The sequence below is a fragment of the Vespa crabro genome, chromosome 1, assembly GCF_910589235.1.
Source record: "Vespa crabro chromosome 1, iyVesCrab1.2, whole genome shotgun sequence".
NCBI classification, from domain to species: Eukaryota; Metazoa; Arthropoda; class Insecta; order Hymenoptera; family Vespidae; genus Vespa; species Vespa crabro.
This window is the reverse complement of record NC_060955.1, coordinates 3,661,347-3,680,825: the sequence shown is the minus strand read 5'-3', so window position 1 is coordinate 3,680,825 and position 19,479 is coordinate 3,661,347. Positions and strand designations below refer to the sequence as shown.

The 19,479-nt window shown below is 29.2% G+C and overlaps 3 protein-coding genes and 1 long non-coding RNA gene across 5 annotated transcripts; 2 read left to right on the top strand and 2 right to left on the bottom strand.

Moving 5' to 3' along the window:
- Positions 1-835: 835 nt before the first annotated feature.
- LOC124424141 (alpha-2-macroglobulin-like protein 1) lies at positions 836-11,107 on the bottom strand. Its single transcript, XM_046962771.1, has 25 exons — positions 10,804-11,107; positions 10,425-10,582; positions 9,081-9,322; positions 8,871-8,987; positions 8,632-8,798; positions 8,232-8,340; positions 7,868-8,101; positions 7,477-7,719; positions 7,070-7,398; positions 6,623-6,981; positions 6,266-6,417; positions 6,031-6,154; positions 5,749-5,926; positions 5,429-5,657; positions 5,132-5,337; positions 4,687-5,036; positions 4,372-4,610; positions 4,064-4,309; positions 3,581-3,973; positions 3,201-3,435; positions 2,953-3,125; positions 2,390-2,849; positions 1,979-2,275; positions 1,630-1,854; positions 836-1,537 (listed from the first exon to the last, which is right to left on the bottom strand). The coding sequence occupies exons 1-25, from the start codon at positions 10,884-10,886 to the stop codon at positions 1,338-1,340; spliced, it is 5,748 nt and encodes a 1,915-aa protein (XP_046818727.1). The 5' UTR covers positions 10,887-11,107; the 3' UTR covers positions 836-1,337.
- On the top strand, positions 9,329-10,619 carry LOC124424149. Its single transcript, XR_006942242.1, has 2 exons — positions 9,329-10,309; positions 10,401-10,619. It is a non-coding gene; the product is annotated as an uncharacterized LOC124424149 (long non-coding RNA).
- A 1,212-nt stretch (positions 11,108-12,319) lies between the features above and the next one.
- LOC124426239 (serine/threonine-protein kinase TBK1) lies at positions 12,320-15,295 on the top strand. Its single transcript, XM_046967685.1, has 4 exons — positions 12,320-13,055; positions 13,176-14,349; positions 14,410-14,611; positions 14,684-15,295. Exons 1-4 carry the CDS (start codon positions 12,632-12,634, stop codon positions 15,116-15,118), a joined length of 2,235 nt encoding a protein of 744 aa, XP_046823641.1. The 5' UTR covers positions 12,320-12,631; the 3' UTR covers positions 15,119-15,295.
- A 241-nt stretch (positions 15,296-15,536) lies between these two features.
- On the bottom strand, positions 15,537-18,993 carry LOC124426230 (protein VAC14 homolog). Of its 2 annotated transcripts, XM_046967676.1 has the most exons (7): positions 18,242-18,991; positions 17,794-18,175; positions 17,125-17,713; positions 16,428-16,999; positions 16,221-16,339; positions 16,054-16,133; positions 15,537-15,961 (listed from the first exon to the last, which is right to left on the bottom strand). In XM_046967676.1, the coding sequence occupies exons 1-7, from the start codon at positions 18,343-18,345 to the stop codon at positions 15,660-15,662; spliced, it is 2,148 nt and encodes a 715-aa protein (XP_046823632.1). In that variant the 5' UTR covers positions 18,346-18,991; the 3' UTR covers positions 15,537-15,659. The 2 variants fall into 2 exon arrangements, with proteins under 2 accessions (XP_046823632.1, XP_046823623.1); XM_046967667.1 differs by having other exon boundaries at positions 16,054-16,339; positions 18,242-18,993.
- Between the last annotated feature and the right edge of the window lie 486 nt (positions 18,994-19,479).

Here is a 19,479-nt window from a genome sequence, read left to right as displayed (position 1 = left end):
TAATATGAAGACTATAAGGGTATCGTATTTTGTTGCGTTGAAAGAATTAATATAAAAAGAAAAAAAAAATCCTTTCACGATACTGCGAATAATGTCTGCATATTTGGAACAGCATATTTGATTTTATATATATATATATTTTTTTTTATTTGTATTATTTTTATTTTTATTCTTTTTGTTTTTTAATTTTTGTAACGAGACAGTTTTATATTGTATTTTCGTCTCACATAAAATATAAGCTGCTTGTAAAGTTATGCTAGCTTCCATGGATTGTTCCTATGGAGGTGCGCATGTGAAATATTACTGCCAATTTAGAACATTGACACGTTCCTTTCATTCCTCAAGTTAGCGTCGATATTAGTCGATGTCGATAGTGGGCAATAATATATACATATTTATTTATTTAATAAATGCATTGTAAACTATAAGATGATCTTCAGAGATTTCACGATACAAGGGTTTTTAACACTGGTGTTTAAAAATGGATCCAAGAAAATGAAACATAATATTCAGAGAAATGATCAAACATTCTCTGTGATATTTTTGTTCTTCAACGAAATATATTCATTTTATCCAGCGTTAAATGCCAAACTATAATATCAAATGCTCTATTAATTAGTAGTTAATAACCGTTCATCCATTGTAACAAAATACTGTTTGATGTAGTAAAAATTTCGAAGGTGATTGTTAATTTGTAATAATTATTACAATAGTAAACTTACAAGAACAATAAATAAACTAAATCAGTATTCGATTATTTTTGCTTGTCGTTTGAATTAATCACAAACCTATTAAAAGAAATATTTATAGGTTTTTATGTAAATTCATTTGTCGATTTTTTTTTATTTTTATTTTTTTATTTTTATTTTTTCTTTTTTTTTTGTTTTTTACAACTTACAGATTTTGTAGAAAATTATATAATGTAGACAAATGACGATCACCAATTTTTGTATTAGTATTAAAAATAAGATTCAACTTGATATGTAAATGATTTCAAAATGAATTACTCTTCTTTTTCTTTCTTTTTTTTTTTTTTTTTCTTTTTTGTAGAAAATATTGATATTAAGAGTAACATATACGTACTATGTATTACTAATTATAATACCCTGTTTATACTTTTTACTTGTACATTTAAAAAAATTTCTTTTCTTTTTTCTGTTTTTAATTTGTCATTAAATGTGTTTTGTACATTCTCTCCGAAGTTGAATAATTTCACGCATTAATTCAATATGAACTTCTCTTTTAATGAAGTATTGAAATGAAAGTACGTCGCAATTTTCGATTGTTATTTATACATTGTGTGGTATTCTATGCTGATATGTATTCATGTACGTAGATCAACCACCTACTGGTCTATCATGGTCCTTTTTATCTTTTTTAGAACAATGTAATCTAGCGTCTATTAATCTTTGAGGTACACCACTGGTGGACGACAAACCATATATAGACATAGAATTATTTAAAATCTGTTTCCCGTGTTCTTTTAATGTTGCAAAGTCATCTCCTTTAGAACGTAACAATAATCCAAGACTTCCAGCTGTAACATACATTTTTATCAACAGAATATATCACAATTTTCGAATTAATTGATTAGATTATGACATTGAAATGTCATATCAATGTACTTACGATTATCCAATGGTGAACAAGTACATCTTGGATTCAAAACAAGTTCGACGGTAGAACGAAGTCGTTTTACATCACGCATTGCATTAAGATCTAATAATAATCTTGCTTTTCGTAAACGCCTAATTGCCACTTTTACAACGCTACTTGCTGAACAGTAGATATCATTGAAGTTATCTGGTAATTCGCTACTGCATATAGGGCAAGATTGGTTTAGATAGGTTGAATCTAACATTTTAAAGATTTGTTTGTATTCGTTCAATAAGATGTAATATAGTAATATTATAAAAATAGTCAACTTTCCGTTTATGTATATGCATATATATTTATATATATGTGTGTGTATATGTACCTGAGGAATTTAATTGAATATCCATCTTGTGATCCCTTTGTATAGGTGTAGTAGATTCAATAATATCAATTTTGCTATTTATTTTGTAATCGATTTCATCGAATGATGAATTTTCGTTAAGATTAGTTATACTTGGTCTTACATAAACAAGCACTGGACCTTCGATTCCTTCCGGTGTTTCAAGATCATGATCAACAGAAACAAAGGACGGATTGTCAAAAATCTCATCGACAACAGGAGTTGAGTTAATTTCTGAATCATCTGGTGTTTGACCACTTCCAGTATCCCCCTGTGAAGCTGAAAAAATAAAATGAATTTTTTTTTCTTTGTCTTTTTTATGTTTTTTTTTTTCTTTTTTTTATTATTATTATTTTTTTTTATTTTTATCTTACGATTACTAATTTTACTCACTAATTGGAATATCGGTTGAATTATTATTTGCATTTGTATCCTTTGCCATTGAATTTGCTTTATTTGTAGTTATTTTTTTATCAGAATTTTCCATTAATGTTTCATCCGAAATATTTGATTTTGCTTTGACAATTTTTCCATCATCAGTTTTATTCTTTTCATTATGTTTTTTGTAGGCCACCGTATCGTGTTCTTTTTCACTCGAATCTATTGGCTTTACTAATAATAGATTTTTCAATTCCATTGAAATATTATGATTGGTTACCTTATTATTCATATTTCCACTATCTTTTCCAAAATTTTTCGATGATTTGTCTAAAGTCTTATCATGTTCCACGCTAGTATGTTTACTATATTGAAAAGATCCTGAAATACCTTCTGTTTCAACAGGCATTGGGTCTGGTATCTCAGTCTCTTCGTTTATGTCAGCGCTACTACATGTTGGCGCGAAATTATAATTCTAAAATGTTGAAATATATAACATTATTTATAATTTCTATGTAATTTTTTTTTTTTTAAATCTTATATCGTGAATTCTATACTAGATAATATTTAATGCTTACACTGGATATCATTAATTCTTGCTGATAATAATCATACAACTTCACATTCGCAGGTTCGAGTCTATCGACTATATTCTCCCTTGTAACATTAAAGAATATACACGTTTTTTGTCCTATTAATCTATCGAAATATATAGTGACGATATCATGGTCATCTTCAATACGTTTTACTTCTACAAGTGTAAATATTTGCATGATCTATAAGTATCTATATTGAAATAATAAGAATCAAGAAGGTGTTAATTTACTTGTACTTGGAACTTCTAACAACGAATGTAAGCTCGATCGATCAGGAACATATCCACTGATCATTCCGATCTCAAGTAATGCCATGTTACTTTCTTCATCTGCCATTTTATATCGAGCACAAACAGTAATTCTTTGCATCGAGCATTCATCCACAAAAATATCGGAGGTAGCAGATACTGAAAGATCAAATGCTTCAGAGCCAGTCACTTTAGCAACATTATATATCAAATTGTTCTGAAATATAAAGAAAAATGTTATCTCTAATATAATCAATGATTATTCTTATGAATTTTTTAATAATCAATTTGAAAAACTATACATAAAATTGATAACTACCATTAGAAATAAAATATATCTATATCATTTCTCTCTCTTTTACCTGCACTAAAACACATCCTTCTCCTTCAGCAAAAATCTCTATTATTGTCGGTAAAATAGGTAATTGAATCTGAATGAGAACCACTCGATTGTCATCATTCATTCTGTAAACATGATCAACTTCACTGGCAGTGACGAGAACCGATAAATCTGTGGAATTTGTAGCCATTGCTAAAGCATATTTTGTAAGTGCCTCCAAGCCAACAACAGTGTCTTGTGTAGACGTAAAACCGCCTTCTGCGTTTCGTTGTTTAGACATCCAACGAATTGCTTTTAAAGCATCTACCATATTTTCTTCTCCGCCTAATTTAATGAGAGAGAGAACAGCATAACCCGTCATTTCGATACTTAATCCCACTGATGGTTTTGTTTTATCTTCCCACCAAAGTAGATCCTACAACACGAAATAATAATATTTCTATGTGTTGTGTGATAGTTATTATTATATACATTGTATATAATGTTGTATATCATATTTTCATACATTGTTACGAGTGGCACGATTCATTAATGATGCCATACTTCCATTTGCTTTGGGATGTTCTAATAAGGCTAAAGCATATGTCGACAAAGCTGCTGTGTAGGGACTATCGTATATATCGGTCAGAGCCTCTAGACAATAAAGAGCATTATTGATAAGCGAAGCTGTTAAAAGAACACCAGATTCAAGGAGCGATATAAGAATATAGGCCGTCAATGCTGCTGAACTATCATCTTCTTGCAAACCTCCCTACAATCGAATACACATATATGTAATTGAATGAATATACCTAATTATCTCCATTGTTTTACCTTCATATGTTTGTGGAAAACATTGCCTATTATAGGGAAACACCCGTTCTCTAATTGTTTGCTCATGATCCACTTTACAGATATTTTCAAATCACGTTCATCTATATAAATAAAACTGCGAGCTTGAGCAAAAGATTTCACTATAAAGGCAGTTAGCCATATTGAACTTTCTGAAATACCAGGACCAAATGCTGAATAAGAACCATCGGTATGTCTATAATTTAGCTCACGCTGGTATCCTATATCAATAGATTTCATTTAATATGAAATATAACATAGCTGTTTTCTTATTTTTATCATGTAAAAATAAAATACCCTTTTCCATGTGTTTAATAGCCTTTGCTCGAAGTTCTGGATTGTCCATGCCGTTGACATCCAAATAGCCGATTACGTGAATATTCGGCACAAATAGAACCATGTTTTGTTCGCCACATCCCATTGGAAGTTTAACGAGTTTGTCTAAGTTTTCTAATACTGGTCCTAACACATCTCCTGTCAACGTCACATGAGCCTTTGCACTGCCAGGTATCAAATCTTTTGGTAAATCCAAATTCCAAACTATTCTTGAATCGTCGCTAAAATCTTTTGGACAAATAAACGCTGATTTGGTGATTTCGACTGGGAAACCTTCTGGTAATACGAGGATTGGTTTGACGATGGTATCACTATAAAATTATTAATGAAAATACATTACTTTAACTGACCGACGAATAATAAATTACATTTTAATGAGTATTAGAAAAATGTATTTTTAATATACCGAGTGTATACCAATGTGTCTGGACCACATGACTCGGGATAATTAGCATCTATCGCTGCGGATACTGTGATATTAATATTTCCGAGAACACGAGGTCTTAAAATATATTCATGAACGACACTGTCTGTTGGTTTTACACAAAACGAAGAGACAGGATTAGACAAATGTAAATCTAAACCCGTTGCATCTTCTAATTGAATCCTTACCTTTAAAAAAATGTCATTTTTCCTATTAGTTTTAAGTACACTGTCGTATGTATATATATTAAATTCAATTTTCTAATCAACTTATACTTACTGGTAAACTATGTTGCATATAATTGAAAAGTGAAACCTTCATACGTAACATTTCACCACGCTTGACACTGTAAGGTAAACTATAATCAAGAAAGAAGGGTTGGAAAGTAGTAATAGTAGTCGGTGGTGCAATTCCAAGGCCCTGAACTGGTGAAATGCAAACTGTGTGTCCAACCCAATCCGTAATCGTATGCGGAAGAGTTCGTTCTATCGTTAATTTTCCTTCTTTTCTGTGGATAACAATTAAATACACATTAAATCGTTTGATATAATACTATAATCATATCTACAAATATTCGTATAATTCGTTTAAATTCATACCCAATGGGCATTAATTCCCACAACCATGTTTCTGGAAAATATGATCTAAGAGTGGTAACAAGATCGAGTGATTGATCTACGTATGCTAATTCCGCAGCCATGTCTGCAGTTGGAACTGGGAAATTAAGCAATGGATAAGCCATAGGCATCGTTTTCATGTCACTTTTGAACATTAATTCTGTCAACATAAATAATACATATAAAGAAATTTACACATACTTATATTAAGATTTTTGCATTTTTATAATAAAAAATTTAATGAAATCATATCAGATACATTACCAGAATCTTTAGCGGATTTACTATGAACGGTATATATTGTGTCAGGTTGTCTTAGATTGAAGAAAGATTTCGGACATGGCTTAGTTTCTATGATTAAATCGCTCATCACAATTGTCCCGAAATCCTAGAGATAGTATGAAATTATAAAAAAGAGTAATCATTGATTTTTTTTATAATATCATCTCTTCTTCTTTGTCAAATATATATATATAATCTTTTAAAACCAAAAACTTACATTGAAAGCCTGTGCAGCATCTACATAAGTAACATCATCTGACATAACAGTATCAATGGAACGTCTTCTATATCTTTTTAAATTCCAAAATGGTATTTCTATTGCGGGAAAAGGCAAATGATCGACTTCTTTTCTATCTTGTTCTGATTGTACTGTTGCGGCAAATAATAAAAATTCATTTTTAATGATACAACAAAATCGGCTACGAAAAAATGGCTCTGGATGGATTAAGATTCGAGATACTCAAATTTCATGTGCACCACTGTCATTACTAAGCTTACTCAAGAACTCAGAGTTTCCATTTTTTCATAGCCTCTTTAAGGTGAACATACATAATAGACGTCTTAAATATAATACTTTTGCAATTAGTCCAGGCCCAAGCAGACCATTCCGAATCGAGATGGAATCTTTTAAGTTGATTAAAAGTTTGAGTAGGATCTAACAAATTTGATTTTGATCCAGCAAGGAAAACAGTTGATTTATCGACAGCGGAAATTCCACAGAGTGACCAAGGCGCAGCTTCTACGTGATATTGTGTCGTTGTGCCAGGACTTTGAGCATCTATGTGCCATGCCGTTTTAACTTTATTTTCGAAACAATGGCCAACTTCGATGGTGTAACTTGTTGCTACGGTTTCGCCGTCTGGTCTGACATAATATAAAAGTAATTCCGAAACCGGTGCCATACTTGGTGTAATTTTTACGCTCAAAGGAAACCTGATTAGAAACGACAAGTTTATTTACAAGTTATTTCTTTCTCTTTTTTTAAATATCATATCAAGCATATGATCATATATAATCTTACCGGTGTACGATAGTGTTTTGATCCGTTTTATTTGTAGGTGATTCTACAGCTAACAGGTTGCGAAAATCTGAATAATTTAATACTGTTTCACGTGTAGGTCTGTGCTTGACATGACCATATATTAGAAGATCTCCTTTTGAATTAATAGAATAATGGAAAGAAATTGATTCGTTATTGTCATTAGTAACTGGTACCGTATACATAACATTGAACGAATACTTTTCACCACAAACAATTGGCTGATATCCTCGAGCAACAGCCAAATAGCTATCGGATGGCGAATACCAAGGAAATATATCGATATACGCTGAAGGTTGATCCATAAAAATCTAAGAATATTAATTATATTATATATATTCAACGCGTTATATTATAAATATATAATAAAAAAAAAAATATTTATTTACCCTCCAACGTTTATCTGGAGAATAATACTTTGTAGGATAATCAACACCAGTTGCTATAAAGGTCAATAAAGTGATGTGTTTGTGTGGTGGTGGTACCACAAAATCGATGAAACCATCTCCCGAGGATATAAAAGGACGACATTCCACTGCTGATCGTGATCGTTCATCTTTTTCACGGACTCTCAAACAGAGCTGAATCTTTTCATTTGCAGCAGGAACATCATCTTGGCGGAGAACTCGCAACTGCAATATAATATGAACTTAAATTAATATATAATATAATATGAATTATAAATATTAGAATATTTTCGTATATTCACAAATAATAATAATAATAATAATAATAATAATAATAATAAATTAAATATCGTATAAATATCTTCTGTGTCACCTTTCCGTGATAAGGTAGACCCAATTTGAAATATTTAGGCATGTACGGTATCAATTCCAATTTAAGGGCTTGATGTACAACTACAGTTCGACTGATAGTAGTTTCGACAATACCGGTTCCAGCCTCCGTGAAGTTTGCTATCAAAGCGATGTTATTTGGTGCTACTTTCCAATTAGCTAATCCAAGAACCGCACTGGAGAGTGCAAATTCGGTACAACCATCTGGTGAATCGAGCTGTAACAAATAAATTTCTTATTGTAAATGATTTAATTGTAAAGAATCCAAGAAGATCTTTGTAATTATTTATGTTATTTTGTTTACGCGCTTATATCATAAATGACATAATATAAATAATCTTACATACTTCTGTTTCGTAATGTATTTCAGGTAAATTTAATTTTCGCTTCCAGCTTGGAGTTTGTGGAGTCAATTTCAAGAACAAGGTACCTTTAACTGGTTTCCCATAGCTATATCTAATGTGAATATTTTCATATAATTAAAAGTAATATTCATTTAGGATAATTAACACAAAGAATTATCCATAAATATATATGCTTATATAAGTTATGTTTAAAATTACACTCCAAAAATTATTGTAATTTAAACTTTCATAGTTCTTAGAAAAAACAATGTTAATATTATCAATTGGCTTGTGGATAACTATTTGTAACAAAGTCAGTGAATTATCAATCATATTGGTATATAAGATAATAAATGAAATGTTATTTCGCGATAACTAATTCTAATGAGGATTTTAAAATTACTTTGCACAAATATTCCACGTAACGTTTTCTGCATCTGCAAGTATATATCCTGACGATATTATTTTTACTTGGAATTTCGGTAAAACGTATTTCTTCACTTCAAATACTGTCGTATGAAAGAATTGTGGCTGCGATTTCTTTTTTTCAACTTCTATCTTCCATGTACCCTGTATATACGAAATATGTTGAAATTAATACATATTTATATAGTTTAGAATTAAATTATAATATAATCTTACCGGACTTGCTTCGGATGTTAAAGAAAATTTCAATTGTAGCATCCCATTTACCGTAGTCATGTTTGTCCATTGTGCTACTCTTATCTCTGACGGATTTTCAATCCATATTTTTGAAATCTATATGAAACCAAAAATGTTTCAATCCAAAAATTTTTTTATCATCGCATAAAAATAAAATGAAAGTTATATCTGTCAATTCAAGAAACTTACTCTTTTCTTCCAAGGCTTCAAATCGTGCTTAAGCATTAAAATTCTGATATTAACATCTTGTCCTGGTTTATACACTGGCTTATCAGTTTCAAGGAACGTTATTATAGAATCGTGTTCGATATAAACTTCTTTCTCCGAAACTACAGAATAATCGGGATGTTTGTCGAACTTCATTTTCAATTGAAGTCTCGCATTGGAATATTTCGTTGATGGTACCATTAACTCCAAGCATGTTTCCACGCCTATTTCATAAATTGATCATTAACGGACAATCAATGTGTTAAGTTATAAGTTGGTGGATTTTGATAGAAGTGTCCTAAATTATTCAAATGATAATTCTCTTGATACTAATGCACATTTAAAGAACCCTATCACCAATACAGATATTGTTTGTTCGACGAATCGCTATAAAGACTGATGATTCAACTGAGCGCGATAATCCAATTAATTATTATTTCTGCAATTACGTTTGCACGAGACAATATATGAGGAAGATAATCACTTGAATAAATTGAGTAAGTTAATCGAGAGACGATGTAAGTGCAGGATACGATTGTTTAGATTTTTCTATTAATATCACTCCCAGATGTACGATCGGATCTATATTTGGCTTTATTTTATCGATCATTTGAATTAACTTTGATAACATTCGAAACCCCAATGCTGATATTCTCCGTATATTTTACGCGATAACAATGCCGATGGGTTTCCCATGTGATCTAACGATTGATTATTTCCCCTCCAACAAGGGACTTAGCCAATTCAGCTCCCTCACAGGAAGCGACGACAATTTCAATTTACAATTTGTTTAAAGAGCCTTACGTGACATATAGAAAGATAGAGGTAATTGAAGAGGGGAGAAAAGACGTATGTGTATGTGTGTTTGTATTTGTGTTTGTGAGAAAAATAGTGAGATAAAAATAGAGAGAACGAGAAACAGGAGAAAGAGATTTAGTACAAATATTAATCATATAAAAAAGAAGTCGAACTTTTTACATGTGATTGATAACTTTCGATGTAAATATAATCTTGAAAGATAATATAAATATTATATATATATATACATACATACATACATATATATATATATATATAGAAAATAAAAAGCGACATTCAAAAAAGTCAATTGTTTGAATTGAATATCTGTGGTCAATTCACGATAAAGAGCATACTTGCACATGCATGTTATTATGAATGAAATGTTCATATTAGAAAAGCGAAGAAGAGAAGTAATTACGAATATGATTTCTTTCTAATAGAAAATTACGTAGAAGCAAATCTTCAGCCGTACCAAGGATAAAATTTTGTTTTCTTTTTAAGCGTGTTTATAATCATTCTACTTGCCAGACTTTATGGTGGTACTAGTGCTTGCCAATATTTCTCTTTCTGGAGATAACAATTCAAGAAGTATGTGCGCTGGTGGTTCTAAATTGTGCAGAGACAAACATCCGCTTTCGGTCTCCCCGGCTAAAAATCTTTTTGGTGCCGTAAATACATATCCTCTGTAAAAAATAAAAAGATACAACGCAAAAAAATTAATTTATGTTACTTTAATAACAATTTTTCGCTTTTTTTTTCACATTATTTAATTGTCAGATTCACACTCGTTAAAAGATTTTATTATTCCGATATTAATATGCGAAATTAAGTCGTGTAACTCGTTTAATTTAAAAAAAAAAAATAATAAAATATATTAATAAAACAATATTCGATCGATATTTACCGTTTAACAGAGTTGCTACTTTGACAGAGATAGATCGACGTCAGTAGATAAATGAGTAAAACGGATAAATGAGATTTCAACATTGTAATTAACGGTGATTTGTTCACTTCTTGCTTACACTGTTTACACTTAATGAGACGATTATTTTTATTTTTGGAATAATATTACAATCGAAGATATTCACGATCTAAGAATATATTGCTATTAACGAAGCCAACCAACGAACGAACGTCGTTGGCGAACGCTAACGTACTGAGGTTCAACTGAAAGCATGAATATTCGTTTTAGCTCTTCTTATTAACCCTTCTGAACTAAACGGGGAGGCTTAGGAGCGTTCGACCGATGTTGATTAGCACTCGTGCCGCTCTCCCTACGGCTCCGACGACGTTTTACAGTTTCTTTTTCTGTCTCCTTTCAGAAGGACTTTTGCTCTTTCGACTCTGAACTCATTCGTTCCTTGCCCCTACCTTATTTATATTTAATATCATTTTCTAACGTAGAATCATCAAGAAGATAATGTGAAAATATCTCTGAGAAATCTACTTGATTGTTAAACTCTTCACATTTCAATCTTTTCTTGTCTTTTTCATATCTTTCAAAGTGATATTTTATTTTTATCATATAGATTCATGATATTCTTATTAAATAAAAATGTTTTATGAAATAAAAATAAATAATAAAATAAAAATAAAAATAAATACGAATTAACACGATATATTATTTACTCTCTTGTTATTTATTTGACATATCTTAATGATCGTTCGAACGTTCGATTATTTTCTATGATTATATGACAATTCAAACAATATTAACGTGTATTCTATAATTAGAAAAAAATAATAATAAGAGATGTCTTCATTGCATCAATGATGACCTTTGTTACGGAGAAAGAACTGTTGTAGGTTATCGATGTATTTATGTAAGATGTTAAGTTTCTTCGTATTCTACTACGAAATGAAGGAAGAAAGTTACAATATTTCAAATCCATTTCATTTACTCGAACATATAATCTCCCTTTTCTATTTTTTAAATGTATTATTTTTTTTTTTTACATGTATTATATTGAACGCATCGTTGAATATGAAATATTGTATTTTATATATTTTTTTAAAAATAGTACAAACTTTTAAGGACAACATTGGGTAGTACGTTTTCGAGAATATATAATTCAATTTTACATGATTATATTTTTATTCTTAATATAATTCCATTTTATTTTGAAGAATTTTTTTTATTTTTAGAAACAAATAGATGTGTAGATATTCTGTATATATATATTTATATATTCTATATACATGTATATATGTAATCCTTAATAATTCTATCCTTAGTTCTATAGTATATATATATATATATATATATATATATTCTTTTTTATATTTTTATATTTTTAATTTATATTTAAGAATAAAATTGTTAATTTGTAATATAACTCAAATTATCAATTGCTAATAATTATTATAAATTTATAACACTGGAAACTGCTTTATCGACTGTCAGCAATACATATTACGAATTCTTATAAACGATGAACGTCAAATTGTTAGGTCATGATTACAAAGTTTGATGTTTTCACCTAAGTTGGATTATGTTACTTTGATTTACAAAAAAGGATATATATAATACTGTAAATTATGTAATATAAAATTAGTAAATATAAATAAGTCATTTTATTTTTAGTAGTAAAGTTAAAAAATAGATAATAAATTAATAAATAATTAAAAATATTCTTTTACATGAGGAATCTTAAATAGATACACACAATCTGTCATCCAATGCATCAAAAGATTTACAAAGTGTAACTAATAATCCAATAGATCAGACCATTATGTCCTTTCTACGAGGCTCTGCAAATTATGTTTGGTGCACAACCAGTGTATTAGGCAAAGGTGCAACTGGTGCAGTGTTTCAAGGAGTTAATAAAAACAATGGAGAGCCCGTTGCAGTAAAAACTTTTAATCAACTAAGCCATATGCGTCCACATGATGTACAGATGAGAGAATTTGAAGTATTAAAGAAAGTTAAACATGAAAATATTGTCAAATTGTTAGCCATAGAAGAAGAGCAAGATGGACGTGGAAAAGTAATTGTAATGGAACTTTGTACAGGAGGCAGCCTTTTTAATATTTTAGATGATCCAGAAAATACTTATGGTCTTGCTGAAAATGAGTTTCTATTAGTCTTAGAACACTTATCTGCAGGAATGAAACATTTACGTGATAATAATTTAGTACATCGTGATTTAAAACCAGGTGAGATATTTAAAATTATGTATATTATGTATATTATTATGTATATTATTAATAATTGTCTGATAAGCATATATTGTATTTTGTAGATGTATATTTTTTAAATGTATATTTTCTTGATAGGTAATATTATGAAATTTATTGCTGACGATGGTAGTACAATTTATAAACTTACTGATTTTGGAGCTGCACGAGAATTGCAAGAGGATCAACAATTTGTTAGTCTTTATGGTACTGAGGAATATCTACATCCAGACATGTATGAAAGAGCAGTTTTACGAAAACCTGTTGGCAAAACTTTTGGAGCAACTGTTGACCTTTGGTCCATAGGAGTTACTCTGTATCATGTTGCTACAGGAAATCTACCATTTAGACCATTTGGTGGACGTAGAAATAAAGAGACAATGTTTTACATAACAACAAAAAAATCTTCTGGAGTTATATCTGGTATGCAAACTTCAGAAAATGGTCCTATAGAATGGAGTAGAGAATTACCTCAAAATTGTCAATTAAGTGATGGTTTAAAGAAAATAGTAACTCCTCTATTAGCTGGCTTATTGGAAGTTGATCCACAGAGAATATGGAGTTTTGATAGATTTTTCACAGAAGTTACAGATACTCTGTGTAGAAAACCCATTCATATATTTAATGTACATAGAGCTAGCTTAATAAAAGTTTTTCTACATCCTGAAGAAAAATTTGTAGCACTTCAGGCTTATATCCAAGATCAAACAGAAATTCCACCACATGCTCAGATACTTTTATTTGGGGAAATGCCCCTTACTAATATTATTGAGGAATATACACCTGGAAAAGGTTATCCAAACATGGATGCTGATAAACCTGTTATGTTATTTTCTAAAGAAAACAATAATGTTATTTTACCAATAGAGAGTGAATTACCTAAATTTCCAGTTTTTGCAAATCTAGTTTCTGTAGAAAATGATGCTAGTCAAGCAAAAGTAGCATGTTCAGTTGGACATGTTTGTAAACGCAGAATTGATAAATTATCATTGTGTAGTAAATTAATGCAAAATGCAATAGAAGCTTTCAGTGGACTTTTAGCTACTGAACTTACAAAAGTATTAGGCAAGTGCCAACATTTGAAAGAATTTACAAAAGCAACAGAAGTCACTTCAATAGCCATAGAAAGAAGTGAAAACTTCACAAGACAAGTACTTAAAAAATATGCTAATCAAATCAGTTTTGAGCCTAAAAATTGGAAAAAGGAATTAGATTTAAAGAGTAAAGAATTATTAACTGAACTAGCACCTGCAGTTGCACAACTTCACCAAAGGTATAAAAGATTATTATATTTATATTAATGGATTATATTAAATTGATATAATTCACTTAGGTATATACAAGGAGGTAGTTTACGTGGAGAATGGGAAAACAGTACACGTGGGCTATGGTGCCCATGGAGTGCAAAAGCAAGTCAACGTGCTGCTACATTGGTTGATCGTTTAAGGGATGGCTGGCAGCACTTGCTAAGAGATAGAGCTACACGTAGTCTTACTTATAATGATGAACAATTTCATGTTTTAGAACGTATAAAGGTATTAAATATATTTAATATAGTATAATATTTAATTTAAAACAAAATAATTATTACTCCATATCTTGTATAGGTAATGGAAACAGGTCGTAGAATAAAATTACTTCTTGAAACAGAGTGTATACCAGCAATGACTCAACGATCTGAATGTGTTGCTGATTGGTATAAAATGGCACAGACTGTATTTCTACAAGCTCAAATTTTAGACAAAGATGTAGGTAATTATGAACTCACTCTAGAGTCTTATTCTTATAGACTTTCTCAAGAAAGCAAAGAACGACATGATAGTCTTTTACATTTGTTGGATGAACTTCCTGGGATATTTAAAACAAATGAAAAAGCAAATACACCTGCTGAAGAAAGTACAAAAAAATGGAAAAAAATTTGTGATATGCAAGAACAAATAACCGTAATTCTCTATGATAATGGACGTTTAATAGATCAACTTGATCATTTATCGACGATGGATACATTAGAAGATGCAGAAGACTCTGAATATGAACTTTAAATCTATGATATTTTAGAAATGATACTTTAGAAACTATGTACAATTATTTTTACCTCTAAACTTTTTTGTGATTATTTCATAAAAATTAATTTTAAGATTATTTCTTAAACTATAAATTATTTCTTTTATAAATATTAGAAATATTTAATATGTAAAGTATTTAAAAGAACAGCACGAAATAGTTTAAAATGTTGAAAACATGTTTGTTAATCTATAAAAATATTACACAGTGTTATGAAAAAAGACTGAATATATTTAATATCAAATATAAAATAAGCAGTAAATAATTTAACATAGATTCAGTAAAAGTACGATTTACATATTTCACGTACATTTTATATATGAATTATTTATTTTCAACTTAAATTAATTAAAAGTAGTATATATAATAATATATAATATAATAATACAATTGAAACGAATTTAAAAAGTGATTTTTTTACATCAATACATATGTTCAATAAAAAAATTAACGGATTTATATACATATTAAAAATTAACAATTAAATGTATTCTACATTCTATCATACTAGTTATAATATTATACATCAACTTGATTTGTATTCCTTTCAACTAGTGAAGTTAATCTTTGTTTATGTTTATGTTCTTTATGTTTGTCTTGGACAGCATGAAAATGATATAGTAACTCAATGAAGTTTAATTTTTGTTTATTGGATACTTTATTGTTTTTAAGACTCAATGGTTTTGTTGCTGGAGGAATTGCAGATAGTCGTCGCTGTAAAGTTGCATATGCTTCACTTTGAGGAAGTATCATTAACAAACCATACAGTACATAAATTAAGTCAATATTATCCTCTCTATTTAATAGCTGCAAACGCAAATCTTAAAAAAAAATAGATTACATACATTAATAATATAAATATTACACATATATATTAAACACGTTTAAATCGAAGAAATTTAAATTTACTCACATGTAAATATAGGCGATTCAATAAGCTGTACTAATTTATCTATTTCTGTCAAAAATTCAACAGTAACTTCGATATTTTCACTATATGATATAAAATTAAGAAAAATATTATTGTGTCTGTGTAAATAATATAAATTGCATATATAGTGAATATATAATGAAGGATACAATGATTTAATAATGTTAAGTGCATGGGGATAAAGTTGTGATAGAAGACATAAGGCTACAGTTGCAACTGGATTATGACACCATGATTCATAAAGACATTGGAATAAATCGCAACTTTCCTAAATACAATATTGTATTGAGCATAAATCATAATTAGAAACAAAATATATTTAATTAAAACAACATTTATTCTATTCTCATACTCACCGAAGAATCCAAGTCTTTTAATTTATTTCTTAAATCAAATAATTCAGAACTTGTTAGCAAAATGATATTTAAAGTTTGTATCATAGTACATGCAAAACTTAAATTCTCTTCATATAACAATATTTTTGCTAATGTTTTATATATATCTTCAGCACTAAGTAATACACACAATTCTCTTATGATGAAAGCACCTCTTTCTTCTAATAAATTTCTATCAGTTGAAAATAGTCTTAATAAATTTACAATAAACTTTGTAAAATATTTATTTTGCACTTCATTATGATAATCAACTGTAATTGCTTCTGAAGATTTTGAACTAATTATTTCAGCCATTACAACTAAAGTTTGTTGTACTACATCATCTGAATTATCACTTAAAGATCTCATTAAAATTGGGAATAATACTTCTATGTGATCAAACATTTTATGTGGAATATTTGTAAATAAATGATGAAGCCATTTTAAAACAGCAACTTTAGTTTGAACAGACATATACATTAAATGTTTGATGAGCACTTCTACTAAACTAGACAGATCTAAACTTTCAGCCAAAGAACAATTTTGATTACCATCTGAAAAGAAAATATTTTTAAAGCTCAAAAAAATATCATCATTGATTGCATATAGATTGTATATACGAAAAACATTTTTATAGTGCATTAATTATCAACAAAATTAATATTTTTGCAAATGATACCTTTCGACTTTTTAGCAGAATTAATATTACTTTCATTTATTAAAACTTTATTTGAAACATCTGAATTTTCCATCATTATTAATTTCATTAAATTTGTATTAACTTGAGTTGCAGTTTCTTTAATATTTTTTCTTGTATCTCCATCGTATGCTAAGCATGGTAACACTGCCACAAGTATTCCAGACATGTATGGTAACATAACCGGACCAGAAAGCTGTACGAATTCTTTAATCCAAGTTATTGCTGTTAACTGCAATAGTTCATCAGTACTTTGAGCATGAGTAATTAAAATATTAATCATTCCTGAGAAGTCTACTCTTGCTGGATTCGATTTTATATTACGCAAAAATTCACCAAGAACTATATCTGTTGTCTTTTTAATCTCTGGTGTTGGATCTTCTAAAATTCTAAATAATCCATCAAGTATTTCTGGTAAGAATGTAATAAAATCCATATTGGGTACAGCATCTAAGACAGATACCCATGCTATAACAAATTGTCTACCAAATGTATTTTTAGTATAAATACGTTCTCTTAACTGTGGCATAAAACCAACTAAATCAAACAGACCACTTTCTGTTACAATATCCTAAAATAAAATGTATATATGAAATTTATATAATTATAAAGCACTAGATATATATATATAGAAAAAAAAAGTATTATTACCTTCATAAGTCTATCAAGTAATTCTGTAGCCGATTTTATATTTTGTTCCGAATCACATGCTAATTTACTTAAAGCTGCAAAAATATCTGTGAACTGTGGTAATACCGCACCCCTAGCTACTTTTACTACATTATAAAGGCTCTCGCAAGCATAATACCTAACTCTTAAGTCAGAATCAGAAAAACATGCTATTATTGGATGTATTAAATCTTCAATATATTGCCCAGTATCTTTTCCTAAACCAACAGCTATAGCTGCTAGACCAATTAAACCCCCTTTTCTTGTATGCGGATTTTGTGAAGTTGCAAAATCTTGACCAAGTACTTTTAATAATCTTTTAATTTGAACGGTATTATTGTGTGTAGCAAATTCCTTGACCATTCTAAAAATCATTTAAACGGTCATTAGCATACGGATAAAACAAATAATATAGTAAATATAACCTCACTTTTCTATTTCCACAGCAGCTGCTTTTCGTTTTTCATAAATTTTGTCATTTAATGAACGAACGCACGCTGCACTTAATGGTGCATAATCTCGATCTGACATCATTTCTCAATATTTATTAGTATAATATCAAATATAACATTAAAATTCATAAAAATCTATAATCGTTTAACCAAAGGCAGTTTCTATGATAGAAAATTCGACCTTCTTCGTCGATGTGTCTTGAGGTTATTACTAGTTATATCGGCGATATAGTGATACAGGGATATAATTAACGTAATTCGATTATAATAAACTTTCTCTTTTTGGGAATTACTGGCTAAAATATTTAATTTACTGTATAATTAATATACTTTTAATTTCACAACGTTAATAAAGTAGAACAATTAAAAAAAAACTTTTCGTTCGAAAAACAAAAGAAAAAGTAAAAAAGAAAAATAATGATTAAAAAACGGGACTTGTCCAAAGGGGAATAAATGTCAACACTATTTTGACACACTTCCAAATCGTATTCACAATCAATTGTTAATGAAGCATAAACGAGATTTAAATCCTCTTGTTATAGCCATTAAAAATGTTGCTTCATATAATGTGTAATTAGAAATATTAGCAAATTTTTATTTTATTTAAATATAATAATAAAACTAATTATTAAGGCAATTATCACTTTTCGAATCGGGCGTAATTTCAACGACTGATATGGACGAAATATGAACTACAAGTGCAATAGGGAAACATTGTCCCCACTGTCTATCGTATCGGTATATAAACTTGCATATATTATTGATAAACGAGATCTCATTTCAAATACAAAGATTTATGCGAATGGATGGTTTCATCGAATTTTTGGAAAATTTTTCTTTTTCTGTACAAATTATTCTCGAAAAAAAGGAGCATTTTTTTTTATACATATACACATACACATTTAAATTACATCCAAAAATACAAAAAAACCATTTCCTCGTTTAAATCTTCATTTGTAAAATAAAACCTTGTTCATTAAAATCAATAAATAATTACGTCTGGATTCATTGCTAATGTAAATTATTATAAAACAAAGGGTAATGAATAGCCTTGATTATAAAACTTTTCAACAAATATCAATATGATCGTTCGAATATCGCGCGTTACAATCATTGGTACCTTTTATCTCACAGTGCTACCAAATCAACAAATTAACTGTAACTTTGTTTAATGATAATTATAATGATAAAATAAGATTATTTTCTTAAATTAATA

Excerpts from the sequence above, each read along its gene's own strand:
- LOC124426239 (XM_046967685.1), top strand. The coding sequence starts at position 12,632 with ATGTCCTTTCTACGAGGCTCTGCAAATTATGTTTGGTGCACAACCAGT. Across the intron at positions 13,056-13,175 it reads ACATCGTGATTTAAAACCAG|GTAATATTATGAAATTTATT; the intron begins GTGAGATATTTA and ends TTTTCTTGATAG. Across the intron at positions 14,612-14,683 it reads ATGTTTTAGAACGTATAAAG|GTAATGGAAACAGGTCGTAG; the intron begins GTATTAAATATA and ends TATCTTGTATAG.
- LOC124424141 (XM_046962771.1), bottom strand. The coding sequence starts at position 10,886 with ATGTTGAAATCTCATTTATCCGTTTTACTCATTTATCTACTGACGTCG. Across the intron at positions 9,323-10,424 it reads TAGTACCACCATAAAGTCTG|GCGTGGAAACATGCTTGGAG; the intron begins GCAAGTAGAATG and ends TTTATGAAATAG. Across the intron at positions 5,338-5,428 it reads ATATGCAACATAGTTTACCA|GTAAGGATTCAATTAGAAGA; the intron begins GTAAGTATAAGT and ends ATTTTTTTAAAG.
- LOC124426230 (XM_046967667.1), bottom strand. The coding sequence starts at position 18,345 with ATGATGTCAGATCGAGATTATGCACCATTAAGTGCAGCGTGCGTTCGT. Across the intron at positions 18,176-18,241 it reads GCTGCTGTGGAAATAGAAAA|AATGGTCAAGGAATTTGCTA; the intron begins GTGAGGTTATAT and ends AATGATTTTTAG. Across the intron at positions 17,714-17,793 it reads TACTTGATAGACTTATGAAG|GATATTGTAACAGAAAGTGG; the intron begins GTAATAATACTT and ends ATTTTATTTTAG.